The 16,101-nt window shown below is 36.7% G+C and overlaps 2 protein-coding genes and 4 non-coding genes across 8 annotated transcripts; all 6 read left to right on the forward strand.

Annotated features, from left to right (window-relative positions):
- The first annotated feature begins 327 nt into the window (after nucleotides 1-327).
- On the forward strand, nucleotides 328-3,290 carry LOC143573441 (dolichyl pyrophosphate Glc1Man9GlcNAc2 alpha-1,3-glucosyltransferase-like). 3 transcript variants are annotated; one of them, XM_077058321.1, is made up of 5 exons: nucleotides 328-460; nucleotides 1,217-2,045; nucleotides 2,132-2,338; nucleotides 2,445-2,682; nucleotides 2,769-3,290. In XM_077058321.1, exons 2-5 carry the CDS (start codon nucleotides 1,293-1,295, stop codon nucleotides 3,101-3,103), a joined length of 1,533 nt encoding a protein of 510 aa, XP_076914436.1. In that variant the 5' UTR covers nucleotides 328-460; nucleotides 1,217-1,292; the 3' UTR covers nucleotides 3,104-3,290. The 3 variants fall into 3 exon arrangements, with proteins under 3 accessions (XP_076914436.1, XP_076914437.1, XP_076914438.1); XM_077058322.1 differs by having other exon boundaries at nucleotides 382-469; XM_077058323.1 differs by having other exon boundaries at nucleotides 445-460; nucleotides 1,229-2,045.
- A 1,968-nt stretch (nucleotides 3,291-5,258) lies between these two features.
- Nucleotides 5,259-6,655, forward strand: LOC143573442 (uncharacterized). The gene is made up of 2 exons (XM_077058324.1): nucleotides 5,259-5,624; nucleotides 5,704-6,655. Exons 1-2 carry the CDS (start codon nucleotides 5,300-5,302, stop codon nucleotides 6,408-6,410), a joined length of 1,032 nt encoding a protein of 343 aa, XP_076914439.1. The 5' UTR covers nucleotides 5,259-5,299; the 3' UTR covers nucleotides 6,411-6,655.
- Nucleotides 6,656-7,576: 921 nt separating this feature from the next.
- On the forward strand, nucleotides 7,577-7,736 carry LOC143573448 (small nucleolar RNA snoR134). The gene has a single exon (XR_013142433.1). It is a non-coding gene; the product is annotated as a small nucleolar RNA snoR134 (small nucleolar RNA).
- A 191-nt stretch (nucleotides 7,737-7,927) lies between these two features.
- LOC143573447 (small nucleolar RNA U36a) lies at nucleotides 7,928-8,016 on the forward strand. The gene has a single exon (XR_013142432.1). It is a non-coding gene; the product is annotated as a small nucleolar RNA U36a (small nucleolar RNA).
- A 113-nt stretch (nucleotides 8,017-8,129) lies between these two features.
- Nucleotides 8,130-8,245, forward strand: LOC143573444 (small nucleolar RNA Z278). Its single transcript, XR_013142430.1, has one exon. It is a non-coding gene; the product is annotated as a small nucleolar RNA Z278 (small nucleolar RNA).
- Nucleotides 8,246-8,301: 56 nt separating this feature from the next.
- Nucleotides 8,302-8,409, forward strand: LOC143573445 (small nucleolar RNA snoR97). Its single transcript, XR_013142431.1, has one exon. It is a non-coding gene; the product is annotated as a small nucleolar RNA snoR97 (small nucleolar RNA).
- The last annotated feature ends 7,692 nt before the right edge of the window (nucleotides 8,410-16,101 follow it).

The raw sequence follows: 16,101 nt of genomic DNA on the forward strand, positions 1-16,101 counted from the left end.
ATCAACTGTGGGTGATACAACCCAAAGAAAGGAGAGGAGAGGGTGAGCACGTTTGTCTTGTGCAAGGGAGAAAGGGAGTGGGTGGGTTGTGCGGGTAATGCATCGGCGATGGGATCAGATTCCGTCGAGATCAGGTTCCGACGGGTTCAAAAACAGTTGTTGAGGTGGTGATTAGGTTCCGGGTATGAAAGGGTTGTGTTTGTATAGGACTGTAGGTTAAGATGGATGACGATTTTTCAACTAGCTTTAATTATTAATTAATTAATGATGAGAAAACAAAATTAATTATTTAAAGAAAAGAAAGTAATGCTTTTTCTTTTTCAATAAAGGACACCCGAAGTCGACCCAAATCCAAGACCCATAAAAAGTCTCAACCGAGAAGTAACAGTAACCGTAACACCACCACCAAATCAGTACCTGTTTCTTCTATTCTATCCAAAGAAAGATTTCAATTGAAACCGTATTTAAGGTAATCCTCCGTCCGTTGATTGTAGTGTTTCTTTATGTATGCATCTGATCATTACTTGTTATTCTATTGACATGTTCCATATCAAAGGTACATTACATTACATTTCGATTCTAAACCTAGTTATTTTGGGATACGAAATTGTCACTGTTACTGTTTTAGTTATATAGGATTTGGTATGTATTGAGCTGTTATTGGTTGAGATCATTACTTCATTCTTTGTTTTTTGTTTCAATTTTACACTGGGAACTTAACTGTATTATTATTATTATTATTATTATTATTATTATTATTATTATTATTATTATGTGTGTGGCTTTATTAACTTCAAACAGTAGTTGCTCATATTTCTTAATTTTTTTAATAAAAAAATAACATTTTAAACCGATCCGTCTTGAACCAAACCTGTTCTGATCCAAACCAAAATATTCATGATCTGTAGTTGTAATGTGGTTTTACTGGAAATTTATAATTAATCTTGTTATTAGCATTTTCCTGAAATATTTTTCACTTAGTACAGTCATAACACCACGCCATAAGAACTTATACCAATCTTTCACAAGATTTCATTTTCAACTTCTTATAACATAATAACATCATGGGTTAATTGATCCGTTTAAAATTTAGTCTTTTGATCAATGTTGCTATAAACCATCTTCGAAAATGTATAATATGTTGAAATCGCTCGTCTATGAATGTTTTCTATAGCTTTTGTGTCTTTTTTCTAACTGATGTCAGTTGACAATGCAGCTGATGTGGCAGGTGGCAATGCATTAAGGGGTGCAAAACAACCGTCTGTTTTCAAACAAACCAACTAAAAGAAACCATGAAACAACAAAACCGTGAAAAACCACAAAAAACAACAGAAAAACATGTCATCAAAGATCTCGTTTGGTTCTCTCTCATTGCTACATTTTTCAAACTTCTCCTGATCCCGGCCTATCACAGCACTGATTTTGAGGTCCATCGTAACTGGCTGGCCCTCACTCACACCTTACCATTATCTCAATGGTACACGGATGAAACCAGCCCATGGACCCTTGATTACCCTCCTTTCTTTGCTTATTTTGAGCGTTTTTTATCCCTTTTTGCGTCTTTTGTGGACCCCACCATCACAGACCTCTACAATGGCCTTAATTACAAGGCTCCTTCAGTCATAATCTTTCAGAGGCTAAGTGTAATCGCCTCAGATACAGTATTAATATACTCAATTTACAAGTTGACTAAAAACATGGAGTTAAAGAAGCGGTTTTTGATCTGGGCTTTGGTTGTTTGGTCACCCGGGTTGTTGATTGTTGACCATGTGCATTTTCAGTACAACGGGTTTCTTTTAGGGATTTTATTAATATCATTGGGCGCACTCCAGAAAGGAAATGACTTGATTGGTGGATTTGTTTTCGCGGTTTTGTTGTGTTTCAAACATCTGTTCGCAGTAGCAGGACCCGTTTATTTTGTGTATTTGTTTCGACATTACTGTCGTGGTGGGATTTTAAAGGGTTTTGGCAAGTTGGTGATAATGGGCACTGTGGTAGTTGGTGTTTTCGTGGCTGCCTTTGGACCGTTTGCATATTATGGGCAGGTAAAATATCTCTATCTTGTTTATATTTGATTATAGATGATTAAGTTAATGAAACGTTTATTGTTATGATGTTTTTTTGTTTGTAGATACCAGAAGTTTTGAGGCGCATGTTTCCTTTTGGTAGGGGGCTTTGTCATGCTTATTGGGCTCCAAATTTTTGGGTGTTTTATATATTATCAGATAAAGTGCTTGCATTTGTGCTTGCAAAATTAGGGTTTCATATACAACCACCAACCGCTTCATTCACTGGTGGGCTAGTTGGGGATTCTTCTCCTTTTGCCGTACTCCCAACGGTATTATTATTATTATTATTATTCACTTGTGGATACGTTTTTCGTGTATAATGATTAATAACAAAATGTATAAATTTATTAATTAATTGTGAAATATGATATGCAGATTACACCTTCGGTAACGTTTGCCATTGTCTTGCTTGCTATATCTCCTTGTCTTGTTAAGGCTTGGAGGAAACCCGACCCGAAGATGATAGTTAGACAGGTGGCGTATGCATACACATGTGGCTTTTTGTTTGGATGGCATGTGCATGAGAAGGCATCACTTCACTTTTTAATCCCCCTTGCAGTTGTCGCGGTGGAAAGCATCGAGGATGCACGTCATTACTTTATTTTATCTATAGGTATGGTTTTTGAAGCTTTTCTCGATATATAATTTTTCAAGTTGGGTTTAAAATTTTAAATTAATTTGGTTTTTACTTTTGTGCAGTTTCTGTGTACTCGTTGTTTCCTCTTTTATATGAAGCTCAAGAATATCCGATAAAAGTGGTTTTGCTTCTCTTACACGTGGCTTTAATATGGGTTGGGTTTACTTCTCAGTTTTCTGAATCCATTTCAAAAAATGGTGGTCTTGTTAGAAGATGGGTAGAGAAGGTTTATTTGATTGGTTTTGTCGGTGTGGAGGTATGGGGGCAGTTTGTTCATCCTGTGGTTTTTGGTGATAGGCTTCCATTTTTACCCCTTATGATGATCTCATTTTATTGTGCTTTAGGAATGATGTACTCTTGGATTTGGCAACTTAGATGTATTATTAGGTCCCCTTGATGCTCAATACACAAAAGTATAAAACTTGAGTTTAGATTGCATTGACAGGGTCAATATTCATGATGTTTGTGGTTTAACAGGGAAAATACAGTTTACAATGGTTTTACACCATCAAATATCATTTTGTAATATGATTTTGTTTATTTAATTTACCCTTAAAAGAGTTATTATGAGATCATATTGTTCATACGGTGGAGTTTTGCCTTTTCATTTCATTTGTGTTGGAATATGGAATTTTCTTGTGGGCTTTTATAATCAGTTTTTACTCTTGAAACTAAAAAAAAAAAAATACAAAACTCCTGCAACTGGTATTATTATACACACCATTAAATTCTATAAGTACATGATGTGATGGTTCTGAAAAGACCAATATACATCGAGTGTAAGAAGTGTATCGAGGAGAGGTGTAAATGTGTGTTCATTTTGTACACAAGTGTGCATCAACTATAGAGGCAATGCAAGTCAAAAGTACCGTTACAATAGACGTAACATTGTAATTGTGTTAGTCATGATGTGGAGGGTTCATTTTGTACACAATGGTTCAGCAACTATATTGCGTTGGTGCGTTGGTATATTCGCTTTTAATATTTATATACTTATTTGAACTTTAATTTTATTTCTTATAAGAAAGTTAATAATATTATTTGGATTTGATAATGAAAGGATTTCACAAATAAATTGTATGTTATAACTCAGTTTAAAAGCTATCTAGGATTGGTGAGACCTAGAGGTACACAAATCGGGTATTAGAAAAACTCGAGTTCGGGTATGAACCGGGTTTGGGTTTGATCGGTATTGGAAAATCGGGTATTAGCAATACACTAGTTGGGTTCGGGTCCGGGTATTGCCTCTAAAAACCATACCCTATGTATCGGGTTCGGGTCGGGTATAGAACCGGGTATTCTAAAACCGGGTATTTGAATACCCTATTTCCGAGTATTGAAAAAACCATATTTTCGGGTTTTTTCGGGTTTTTTTTTCCTGGTATAGATTGAAATTTTTAGGGGTTGCACTTTTAGGGGTATTTTTCGGGTATGTTCCAGTTATTTTTTGAGTAATTTTGGGTATAGATCGGGTATTTGAAAAAACCCAGTTCTGGGTATGGAACTGGTTTGAGTTTTCGGGTATTACCGAGTACAAATCGGGTACGGTTCGGGTAAGGGTTTTGGTACTAAAATGCATACCCTATCCGTACCCTACGGGTAGTGTCGGGTACGGGTTCAGGTATTAAAAACCCGAGTATAAAAAAAACTTGTTACGAGGTCGGGTTTTTTGTGCACCTATAGTGAGACCCATGGCCCACTTATTTTTTTTACTATAAAATCATATCTTAATTATAAATAATTATTTTTTTTAAAAAAAATTGGATATTAATTTTTAATATATGATTTGCATATCAAATATTTGGTGAGATTGACTTTTAATTTAATGAGATGTTAGGTTTAAGGGTTATCTGGGTTTCGTGAGACCCATACCCGTAAAATCGGGTCAAATGCATGAGAAACCTTCATTTATAAGTAAAGTAATCTGGTGGTTTGAGAGAAAGTATGAAGCAACCAGATAGTTTTTAAAGGTTTCGTTTATATATATTATAGATTTAAGATTAAGATATATACATATTAGGTATCTCAAAACCAAACTTTTAACTTTTAGCGAATGAGCTTTAGCTCAACTAAAACTAAAACTGAGATTAGAAAGGAACTGAAGATTTGGTTGGATGCCACAATGTCACATGTTCCAATTCGATCTCAATCGGGTTTTATTGAAGTAGGCCTTTAGGCGGCAAATTCCCCCCCAGAACAGGAGATGGTAGGCTTGGGCTACCCAATGTTGTTTATGATTGTGAGCGTGTGAAGGCGTATTTTACCATTGGGTTACACTAAGGCCATGTGTAGTGGAGGGGCTACAATTGGGGGCGAATTGTGCCATGTGACGCCCAGTGAGCAAGGGGTGAGAATTTGTTTTTGAGGTGTAATTGTGTTTTAGCCCTAAGTCGCCCTTTTGTCGCCCAATCTCGCGTCCACTAGGTTTGGCCTAAGAAACCGGAAATTATTAATTACATCAGAACAACAAAAAAGGACAAAATTTTAGTTAAATAATAATAATAATAATAATAATGATAATAATTGTTTTTGTCAGTTAAGATTTCAGAAGATAAAAGATGGGTAATTTGTAAACCCTAAAACCTGGCTGGCGATGATGATGGTTTCAACCCTCGCATCCACTTACAAATTCTCTTGTTCAAGTTCGATTCCATTTCGTGGAAGAACAATAACACCAACACCACAGCCAATCCAACGGTGCTGCTGCAATAGAAAGAAATTGGGGGTATTTTCATTTGGTACAAAAAACCTAGGGTTCATCGTAAAATCAACTTCCAACGCCAACGGTGGAGAAGAAGCATCAAAAGATGCTATTGATGAAGTAGAGTCTGGAAGAGCAGAGAGCACGATGCCTGAAAGATTTAGATCCTTGACCCAACAAGTTCCTGATCCACCCGTCAGATGGCCTTTTTTTATAGGTATTTCTCAATTTTTATAAACTACTGTTATAATTACTTCCAACTGATGTCTCTGTCTTTTTTCAATAATAATAATCAGCTCTAGGTTTCCTGGTGTATGCCTGGAGAACAGTCTTGTGGGAGCTTTATAACTGGAAAAGGGCTGCAACTTCTATACTTCAGTTCTTTGGCTACCTTTTGAAACTAGTACTAGCCCCAATTTACCATTTCCTAGGTGATCCAATCACATCCACAATCAGAGCCATCGAAACCACCCTGTACGCCGTCCGAGCCTTCTACTCACAGATAGTAGCATACACTCCCATTCCCGAGCTTTCAACTGTCATTATTCTGGCATCAGCTATCCTCGCCATTAGTGAAGTAGCATCTCCAAATTCAGTAGACAGCCAATGGCATCTGTTAACAGTCTCTGGCCTGACTGGATACCTTGCCGTCAAAGGAATGATTGGAGACCTTGTGTTTTGGACCCTTCTTTTCGGGTTTTTTTCTTTTTCTCGCTTTATAAAAAAGAGGGATTACGTGGCGTCTGCTTTGCCAGTGGCTGCAGTGCTAGCAGGTGTAGGTGAGCCGTGGGTTAGGGTTGCGGTTATGGCTGGGTTCTTGGCTTTATCCGTGGTTCGGTACTCCAAGTACCAGCCAGAAGAAGACAAGGGTGAAGAAGGTGTTGTTGCAACAGCAGGGACCCGGAGGGTTCCGGTTCCTTTGTTGTGTGCAGCGTTAGCTATTGGTGTTCGTGTTGCTGCTAAATGGGCTGGATATCGGCATCTGACGTGGATGGTGGTTTGAAGGTCTACTTGTTTGAATCAGTTTTGCCTGTTTAGGTTTAAATGTATTGAGTTTATGATCTTAAAGGCTTGATTTTGTTTTATTGGTAAATGATTATATTTGTTCCATCGTTGTAGCCTTGCTATTGGTCGGACTTTTGACCAGGTATGGTTGTTGTTACATCGTTAAATGCCAAGGTTTAAGTTGAAACACAAAGCTTGAAATGTTTTTTTAGTATTATGACCTGTAGCAAAATTTCTTCCCCTCATTTAGTCATATTTGTGGCAAATTGTTGGGCAAGGATATTGCTACAATATATCTGCATAACATTCTTTAGTTTTTGAAGCTATGTAGACTAACTTATGCTTTCTATACCAAAATCTGTAACCTTGCATTTGTGATTTTTTTAGTGTTTTAAAACCAAAATTCAATATGGTTCTCTTCTTTTTGATAAAATTTTTGTTGAGGTATTTTGGCCCATGAGAAAACCCAACAATTTAGCCTTGCACGCGACCCTATCTATAGGGTATGCATTTAAGTATTAAAACTAATACTCGGAACTGGACCTGATTTGTACCTGGTAATACCAAAAAACCGGAACCGGCTCCATACACGAAATTACCTTAAATACCCGAAAACCGGGTTTTTCAAATACCGAAATTACCTACCCGGAGAAATATCCTTAAAAAATGCCACCCCTTAAAAATCCAATCTATACCTAATAAAAACCCGAAAATAGGATTTTTCCAATACCCGACAAATGGGTACTCAAATACCCGATTTTAAAATATATGTTAATATACCCGACCCAAACCTAATGCATAAAGTATGGTTCTTAGAGACAATACCTGGACCCGAAACTGATCCGCGTATTACCAATACCAAACACATTCCATACCTGAAACTGGGTACTTGAGAAACCCGATTTGTCCACTACTACTTTCCGGTTACTAATAGTGAAGGGACTTGATCTGTCATTTTTAAACTGTAGCCAATGGGCCGGCCCATCCGACCCTAAAACACACCAACATAATACTTTTTAGGGTTTCAAATTTCCCCCAAAATGCCTATTTAATCAATCACCTGCTTGAGTCTAACCATCACAATCATTCACAGCCGCACACACCCATCTCATCACCAAAGCCTTCAAATTTCATTTTATTTTATAAGTTTTTGAAAGGATGAATCTGCACGTAGCACCCCGGGCTTCTCTGAAACAATATTATATAATGAAGAAGTAAGCCCCAATGCTCGTGCTATATCAGATCTATTGCCGTCGAGTGTTGCAGATCAGCCTTTTGTACCTATTTTTATGGCCGTTTCTGTGTCAAATTGACGCCTACACTAGTTTTGTTTTTGTTATTTGTATCATTTGCCTTACCTCACCTTAAGCGTTTTTCCTAATTTATTTTCACTGGAAAGAGGTCTAGTCATGGAGGCAAATAGTTAAACCTCTTTTAGGCGGTGTTAACGTGGAGGTTTATTCAACTTTTTACAATTTGTTTTCCTCTTATATTTAATGTTTTTATTTTTATTATCGGCAATGATTTGAATGTTTTATCCGCGCTTCTGAGATTAATCAGTGAAGTAAAGGATATAAAATGGTTGAATTTCTTAATATGAGCCGATCTCATTATTATTGATAATATTATTATGTTCTGCTTCAGAGAATTCATGATTGATAGAGCTGTTATATACTCTGAGCTTACTTCTTGAGTTTTTAACTGCTTTACATTTATATTCGATGATGATATAATCCAAATGTAAGGGATACGTGGATCCAAGACCCTTTATTACAGGGAGAACCACTTGGTTGAAGCTGTATTTCACTTGATATTAATGGATTTAGCTAAGGATTTATTTTTAATAATGTTGTTTGTTGAGTTTAAACTATACTTTTTACCCTGGATTATTTATGTAACGGGTTTCAAGTCTGAAAAAACTCACAAAGTATGTGTTGTCATCAGCTTCTTCTTTCGTAAATTTAACGAGATTGGAGTTAAATAGCAGCACGAGATTCTATTTTTCATGTTAATTTACATTAAATGGCGTATGCTTTTTATATCTTTCAGTTTTTTTTCAAAATGTTAACACAAGATCTGGTAGGTAATTTATACTCATTTAACTTGTAAAACTTTGAAGTTTAACCCTAATACAGTTAAGTTATTTAACTTGTTAGTCTTAAAACGAGGGATAAAATTATGTCTGAACTATCCACTCTAGTTGACTAGGTACCTTTTCTTTATAGGATCATCGCCTTTTTGTTGATTTATGCATCTTAGCTTTATTAGTTATGCATGATCATGTTGTGGTTGTTAGTCGCCGTGTTGTATCATGTTTAAAGTGCTGTGTTGTAGCATGTTTAAAGCGCTGTGTTATTGGAGTTGTATGCAAAATTAAATGTTGATATTTTTCCACCTGATTCAGGGTTTAGGTGTGTGATCTATGTACCGGCATCAATAGACGGCAAGAAATGACAGCATTAAAAGATTAGAGAAGACCGAAATATTAGGTTAAGTTAATAAGTACTTTTAATATAGTTTTTTGGTATTCATTAATATATTCAAATAACTTATCGTTATACATTGCAATACTCTTAGGCTGAGGGGTGTGGGGGGCGCGAGAGGGGGCGTGAGTGGGGGCGCCATCCAATAATATTGTGACGTGTGGCAGAGAGAGAAACTTGATAAGATGGGTATTGGTAGTGGTGATAGCGCCCCGGGGCATGGTGTGGAGGGGCGCGAGAGGGGGCGCGAGCGGTTTATTTTTTTATTTTTTTATAAATGTATTAAAAAAACGTATTATTAAAAAAACAAGTAATTATTTAAACAAACACACATTAATTAAAAAAACACATTAATATATAAAAAAAATTAAAGTACTAAAAAATTAAAAAAACACATTAATTAAAAAAAATTAAAAAAACACATTAACATTATTCTTATTCTTCGGCTTCGTCTTCTTCGATCAACCTCTTCCGGATACGTTCCTTTTGTTTTTCCATCAGCATTTGGTCGACCGGATTTAGGTGGCTGAAGTCTCTTGCAAGAAGTCCAAATCTCTCATTCTTTTTTTTTCCTTTTTGTCAACAGAGACCACCTCCAGGGTTTTGTTGAATTTATTGAGGGATTCAACAAGATCGTTGATGTTTACGGCTTCCCCCTCAGCCGGTTTTTTCCCCCTGGCGTCCCTTCCCAATGGCCGCCTCCTCGGCGGTGAAGACGTTTCCTCCCCCGCAACGTTTAGGTCGAATCCAACCCGGCAATCCGACCCGTCCGTTGTGCTGTACGCTCCAGACGAACTAGTTTTAGTCCGTTTCGGCCCTACTTCCGCATCAAGGTCCGGCGCCACCAGCTCAACCCACTTGGCACACCTTCTCAACCTCTCCCACAACTTTACACCGTCCCACGTCTTCACCGCCCCATACCTCCGCAGGCACTCCTGCTTCCACTCTTCGACAGTGAAATTATAGACCGCCAAATCGTCACTGCCACTTGGTCTCATACGACCGGCGTTCCTGTTGAACAGATTAGTAAACAAGCCGACAAATTTTCTAATTTCGGTCCACCGACCCGAAATCATATCGGGATTCCGCTCTGTACTCCCAACGAGCGAATAGAACGTCTCCCTAACCTTTGTCCAAAAGACCTTGCTCTTTTGGTAGTCGGCTGCAAAATTATGTAAATAAATTTGTAAGCCATTTAACTTTTTTATTTAACTTTTTATTTACAATCATTTTTAAAAACGTTAAAACAATTACCGCAACGCCGATCCTCAGAAATGGCTATCCAAGCCCGACACAGGGCTTCCTTCTCATCCGATGACCACGGAGTGATTTTCCGTTTCGCCCTTCCGGTCGAAGCCGAACCCGACCCGTCCGTTGCAAGTTGTTTTTTCCGGTGGACGCGTCTTCTTTGTCCCGCAGCTTCACCTTCTGGTTCCGGTTCTTGTGTCTCCGGAACTACAAAGTTAGGAGACGGTTGCATGTTGGATGGTTGAAAGCCGGATGATTGTTGCGACCCCGAATAAAACATCGGTTGTTCCGGTGCCGACCATAAATCGTCGTAAGGGTAATCTGAATCTAGGTTTGGGTACCAATTTCCAGACATGTTTTTAAAAAAAGGTTTCGAAGATAGGGTGATTTTGGGTTTTGGGTGTGGTGTGTGATATTCGTTTTGGTTGTAGTATGTGAGAATGGTTGTGTTTGATATGTATTGTGATATATGTATTGTGATATATATAGATGATTTTGTTAAAAAAAAAAAAATATTTTTATTCATTATTAAAGCCTTCCAACGGCTCTTTCCCATTTCCCACAGCCACTCACGCGCGCGAGCCTCCTGGCGCCTGCCTCGTTTTCCGCTCTCGCGCCCCTCTCGCGCCCCGGTGGTGTGGCTCTCGCGCCCCGGGGCGCTATCGAAGTCCCTCACGCGCCCTGACTAGCGCTCCGCACCCCTCAGCCTTACCAGAATCAGTTTAAATATTTGATGTTCTAAAAAATCTCATTAATGTCAAAATTCTTTTCCTAGAACTGTCTTGTTTTGGTTTGCATTTCTTAAATACGTTTATAAATTTTTCTTTTCACCCATCTTATAGATTTCAGTCAATGATTCATAGAATTGAAATTCCATCATTGACAGTTAGTTTTTTTTTAAAGTTAAACTACATTGAACCAACACAAAGAACAACGTAAAACTTACAGGCACCGCAGCGCCCTAAAAAACCAAATATCAAATTCGTTCCTGCCCCAATTATCCTAAAATCCCCTATCTTTGATCTATTTTTTAACCATAGAAACCTAATGCCATCAAAAAGTTAACGATTTCTAGCCTTTTAAATCTTCCCAAGATCCGATAATATCTCTTCTTCTCTCTTACCCTAATCCATAGAAGAGTGAATCTTCGTAATATTTGGGTTATCCGACACAAAGCACTTATTTGTTTTCACACTAAAGCTGAAACTAAACAACCTGGTAAAATGTGGTTGATTGTCTTCTTCCGAACTGCAAAACAAACACATTCCACATTATCGTTTCTTTTGATAAGCATCTTGGAGTTAGGAAGCCTATTTTTATTTCTTTATAACCGGCTTCCTAACCATCTTCAAGAGTCATTTGAGTTACTTCACCCAACCATAATTTTTAAATAGGTGTTCCCATTCCCATCTCAATATGAGACGACGGATTTCTTGCCACCAAACTCTTGGTTTTACAATTCTTTTTCTTTTCTAACTCACATGTTTGGGTAGGCTTCTTCTAAAGTGTAGACCCCCAAATCGAAAACCGTTTTTTTTCTCAAGAACCATACATTGTTGAAGGAAATGATATGTGACTGTGAGTTGAATGAATAAACGGATTAAGTCAATAAAAAAATTGAAGAATTCAAAGAGTGATTCAGGATTAAAAAACAGAAAAACTTGAATTAAAAAAGAGATATCAAGGTAATTTTGTTGATTCAATAATGTTATTACTTGAATTCGAAGTTCGTAGTTACTTTGACTGGATGAATCGTAGCAATGGAATAATTAAGTCATAGTTCATTGGTTGAATGTATCATTAACCATTTTTTTTGGGTACGAGAAACTTATCATGAATCCACTAGTTTCTGCCGCTTCCGTTATTGCTGCTGGATTGGCTGTAGGTCTTGCTTCTATTGGACCTAGAGTTGGTCAAGGTACTGTTGAGCGTCAAGCTGTAGAAGGTATCGCGAGACAGCTCGAGACGGAAGGAAAAATACGAGGTACTTTATTGCTTAGTCTAGCTTTTATGGAAGCATTAGCACTTTTATTTGCTAATCCTTTTGTTTAATATTATAAATATGCAAAAGAAAAATTTTTCTTATTTTATTGCCCTGTACTTGTGCTTTGTTTTTTTGAATTATATAAAGATTTCATTCATAGAATTACTTATTCGTTGAGAAAATAACCAAAAAGGGCTGATTTGCAGATGAGGAATTAGCATACCAACTCGCTTTCATCCTTCCCGTTCGTGTTCGTAGGCCTTTTTTTTAGAGGGGGGTGGGACCAAGGAGGCAATTCATGATTTCTAAATTGAATAGATTTTTGATTCGATTTAGAAAGTAGGAAACTATAACTATAACTATATATATATATATATATATATATATATATATATATATATATATATAGTACAAAGTAATACAAAAAGAACTCTGTTATATTTTTTAGTCTATCTATACGAGGAGATCATATGAAAAATGTAACCGATTCTTTCGTTTCTTTGGGCCACTGGCCATCCGCCGGGAGTTTCGGGTTTAATACCGATATTTTAGCAACAAATCTAATAAATCTAAGTGTAGTGCTTGGGTCTTGATCTTTTTTGGAAAGGGAGTGTGTGCGAGTTGTTATTTCAAGAATAGGCTGCATCCAACCAGATGTACTTTTTCTGTTATAATTAGGCTAGGAAAGTTATTTCTAAGAAAGAAGAGTGCATGATCTCGCGAATTACTTCTGAATCAATTCAGAAATCATATATGTAAGAACTATAGCATTTCGTAATTTATTGGAAAATTCACTTTGATTTCATTTTGGAATATGACAAAAGAATAGAGGATAGGCTCAGTACATGAACAATCAAAATATGACATGAACAATCAAAATATGGGAATTTATATTGAGCGTGAGAGCCAAATGAATCGAAAGATTCATGTTTGGTTCGGGAAGGGATCATGGAATTTTTGAAATGAATGGAAAGATACTTTCATTAAGTGATTTATTAGATAATCGAAAAAAGAGAATCTTGAATACTATTAAAAATTCAGAAGAATTGCGCGAAGGGGTCATAGAACAGCTGGAAAAAGCCCGGGCTTGCTTATGGAAAGTAGAAATAGAAGCAGATGAGTTTCGCGTGAATGGATACTCTGAAATAGAGCGAGAAAAATTGAATTTGATTGATTCAACTTATAAGACTTTGGAACAACTAGAAAATTACAAAAATGAAACTATCAATTTTGAACAACAAAAGGCCAGTAATCAAGTCCGACAACGAGTTTTCCAACAAGCCTTACAAGGAGCTCTAGAAACTCTGAATAGTTGTTTAAACAACGAGTTACATTTACGTACTATCAGTGCCAATATTGGCATATTGGCGGCTATGAAACAAATAACGGATTAGTCCTACTTTAGGCATTATTTTTGATTTTTTTTATTGATTTTTTTTTCAAAAAGAATTAAGAAATACTCATGGTAACCATTCACGTCGACGAAATTAGTAATATTATCCGTGAACGTATTGAGCAATATAATAGAGAAGTAAAGATTGTAAATATCGGTACCGTACTTCAAGTAGGTGATGGTATTACTCGTATTCACGGTCTTGATGAAGTAATGGCGGGTGAATTAGTAGAATTTCAAGAAGGTACAATAGGTATTGCTCTTAATTGGAATCAACTAATGTTGGTGTTGTTTTAATGGGTGATGGTTTGCTGATACAAGAAAGGAGTTCTGTAAAAGCAACAGGAAGAATTGCTCAGATACCAGTGAGTGAGGCCTTTTTGGGTCGTGTTATCAATGCCCTGGCTAAACCTATTGATGGTAGAGGTGAAATTTCATCTTCTGAATATAGGTTAATTGAATCACCCGCTCTGGGGATTATTTCTCAACGTTCTGTATATGAGCCTCTTCAAACAGGGCTTATTGCTATTGATTCAATGATTCCCATAGGACGTGGTCAGCGAGAATTAATTATTGGGGATAGATAGACCGGTAAAACAGCAGTAGCAACAGATACAATTCTAAATCAACAAGGCCAAAATGTAATATGCGTTTATGTAGCTATTGGTCAAAAAGCATCTTCTGTGGCTCAGGTAGTTACTACTTTCCAGGAACGGGGCGTGATAGAATATACTATTGTGGTAGCCGAAACGGCGGATTCCCCTGCGACATTACAATACCTCGCTCCTTATACAAGAGCAGCTCTGGCTGAATATTTTATGTACCGTGAACGATACACTTTAATCATTTATGATGATCTCTCTAAACAAGCGCAAGCTTATCGTCAAATGTCTCTTCTATTACGAAGACCGCCTGGGCGCGAGGCTTATCCAGGAGATGTTTTTTATTTACATTCACGCCTTTTGGAAAGAGCTGCTAAATTAAGTTCTCTTTTAGGTGAAGGAAGTATGACCGCTTTACCAATAGTTGAAACCCAATCAGGAGACGTTTCGGCTTATATTCCTACTAATGTCATTTCAATTACTGATGGACAAATATTCTTATCTGCCGACCTATTCAATGCTGGAATCCGACTAGCTATTAATGTGGGTATCTCTGTTTCCAGAGTGGGGTCTGCAGCTCAAATTAAAGCTATGAAAAAAGTAGCCGGTAAATTAAAACTGGAACTTGCACAATTCGCAGAATTAGAAGCTTTTGCACAATTTGCTTCTGATCTCGATAAAGCTACTCAGAATCAATTGGCAAGAGGCCAACGATTACGTGAATTGCTTAAACAATCCCAATCCGCCCCTCTCGCGGTAGAAGAACAGATACTTACTATTTATACCGGAACAAACGGTTATCTCGATTCATTAGAAATTGGACAGGTAAGGAAATTTATGGTTGAGTTACTTACTTACTTAAAAACCAATAAACCACAATTTCAAGAAATAATATCTTCTACCAAGACATTTACCGAGGAAGCGGAAGCCATTTTGAAAGAAGCTATTCAGGAACAGAAGGAACGTTTTATACTTCAGGAACAAGCAGCCTAAACAAATTGATCAACCCTTTCAATTCAACCATTTTTTCAATAAAATAAAAAGGGTACTCAAACGTTTCGGATTCAAATCATGCAAAATTGATTTTTTGATCTCGAAATCTAAAAAAAGATCTGGAAAAAAATTGCGTCTAATAGGATTTGAACCTATACTAAAGGTTTAGAAGACCTCTGTCCTATCCATTAGACAATGGACGCTTTCATTGTTATTTTGGGGTATTTTTTCAGATCTTTTAATCCATTTAATCTTTGATTTGAAAAAAAAAGAAGAATATAGTAGGATTTTTGTAAGAAATTTTTTTGAATTGTATATTCAATCATAAATGACGTATTAATTAGAGTTAGAGTATTTAAGATAAATATAAATATAGTAAGATAATAGACTAAATATAAAAATATAAAAGGAGATAGAGCGGGTAGCGGGAATCGAACCCGCATCGTTAGCTTGGAAGGCTAGGGGTTATAGTCGACGTCGATTCATCATTTTGAACGTCTCTAATTCAAAACTGAACATGAAACTTTGGTTTCATTCGGCTCCTTTATGGAAAATGGATAAATTGCTAGATTTAAGATGTGAACCAACTTACAAAAAACGATACCCATCTTACAAACAAAAAAAAGGATACCCATAACATCTATGTTAGCTTTTTTTTGAATATATTCATCAAATCAAAACGACTCGCTTTCTAGATGAACCCTCTAGAAGAAGGCGATTATAACAACCTTTCTAGTTACTTCGTTCTCTATTTCTATTTGAGAGGGTCCTAAGGAAAAGGGTTTTCTTTCCACCGAGCTAAAAAAAGATGTCGATGTCTCTAGTAAACTAAAGACATTATTTAATAGCTATTTTGCTTCAATTTATTCGCTACAAATCAAAACAAAAATTGAAGATTTAGTTACGATTAGAAAATAGAAATCTACTTGTCTATCTTCATCCATGGATTCTTTATTCATACAATTGGACATATTGATCCAATTTTC

Source organism: Bidens hawaiensis, unplaced genomic scaffold (genome assembly GCF_021521415.1).
Source record: "Bidens hawaiensis isolate Kalapana, Puna unplaced genomic scaffold, B.hawaiensis_p1.1 tig00026425_1, whole genome shotgun sequence".
NCBI classification, from domain to species: Eukaryota; Viridiplantae; Streptophyta; class Magnoliopsida; order Asterales; family Asteraceae; genus Bidens; species Bidens hawaiensis.

What these genes read in the sequence shown, in the direction of transcription:
- LOC143573441 (XM_077058321.1), top strand. Translation starts at nt 1,293, where the DNA reads ATGAAACAACAAAACCGTGAAAAACCACAAAAAACAACAGAAAAACAT. An exon ending in CTTTTGCCGTACTCCCAACG is followed by an intron (nt 2,339 to 2,444) that starts GTATTATTATTA and finishes TATGATATGCAG; the next exon opens with ATTACACCTTCGGTAACGTT. An exon ending in TTACTTTATTTTATCTATAG is followed by an intron (nt 2,683 to 2,768) that starts GTATGGTTTTTG and finishes ACTTTTGTGCAG; the next exon opens with TTTCTGTGTACTCGTTGTTT.
- LOC143573442 (XM_077058324.1), top strand. Translation starts at nt 5,300, where the DNA reads ATGATGATGGTTTCAACCCTCGCATCCACTTACAAATTCTCTTGTTCA. An exon ending in CAGATGGCCTTTTTTTATAG is followed by an intron (nt 5,625 to 5,703) that starts GTATTTCTCAAT and finishes AATAATAATCAG; the next exon opens with CTCTAGGTTTCCTGGTGTAT.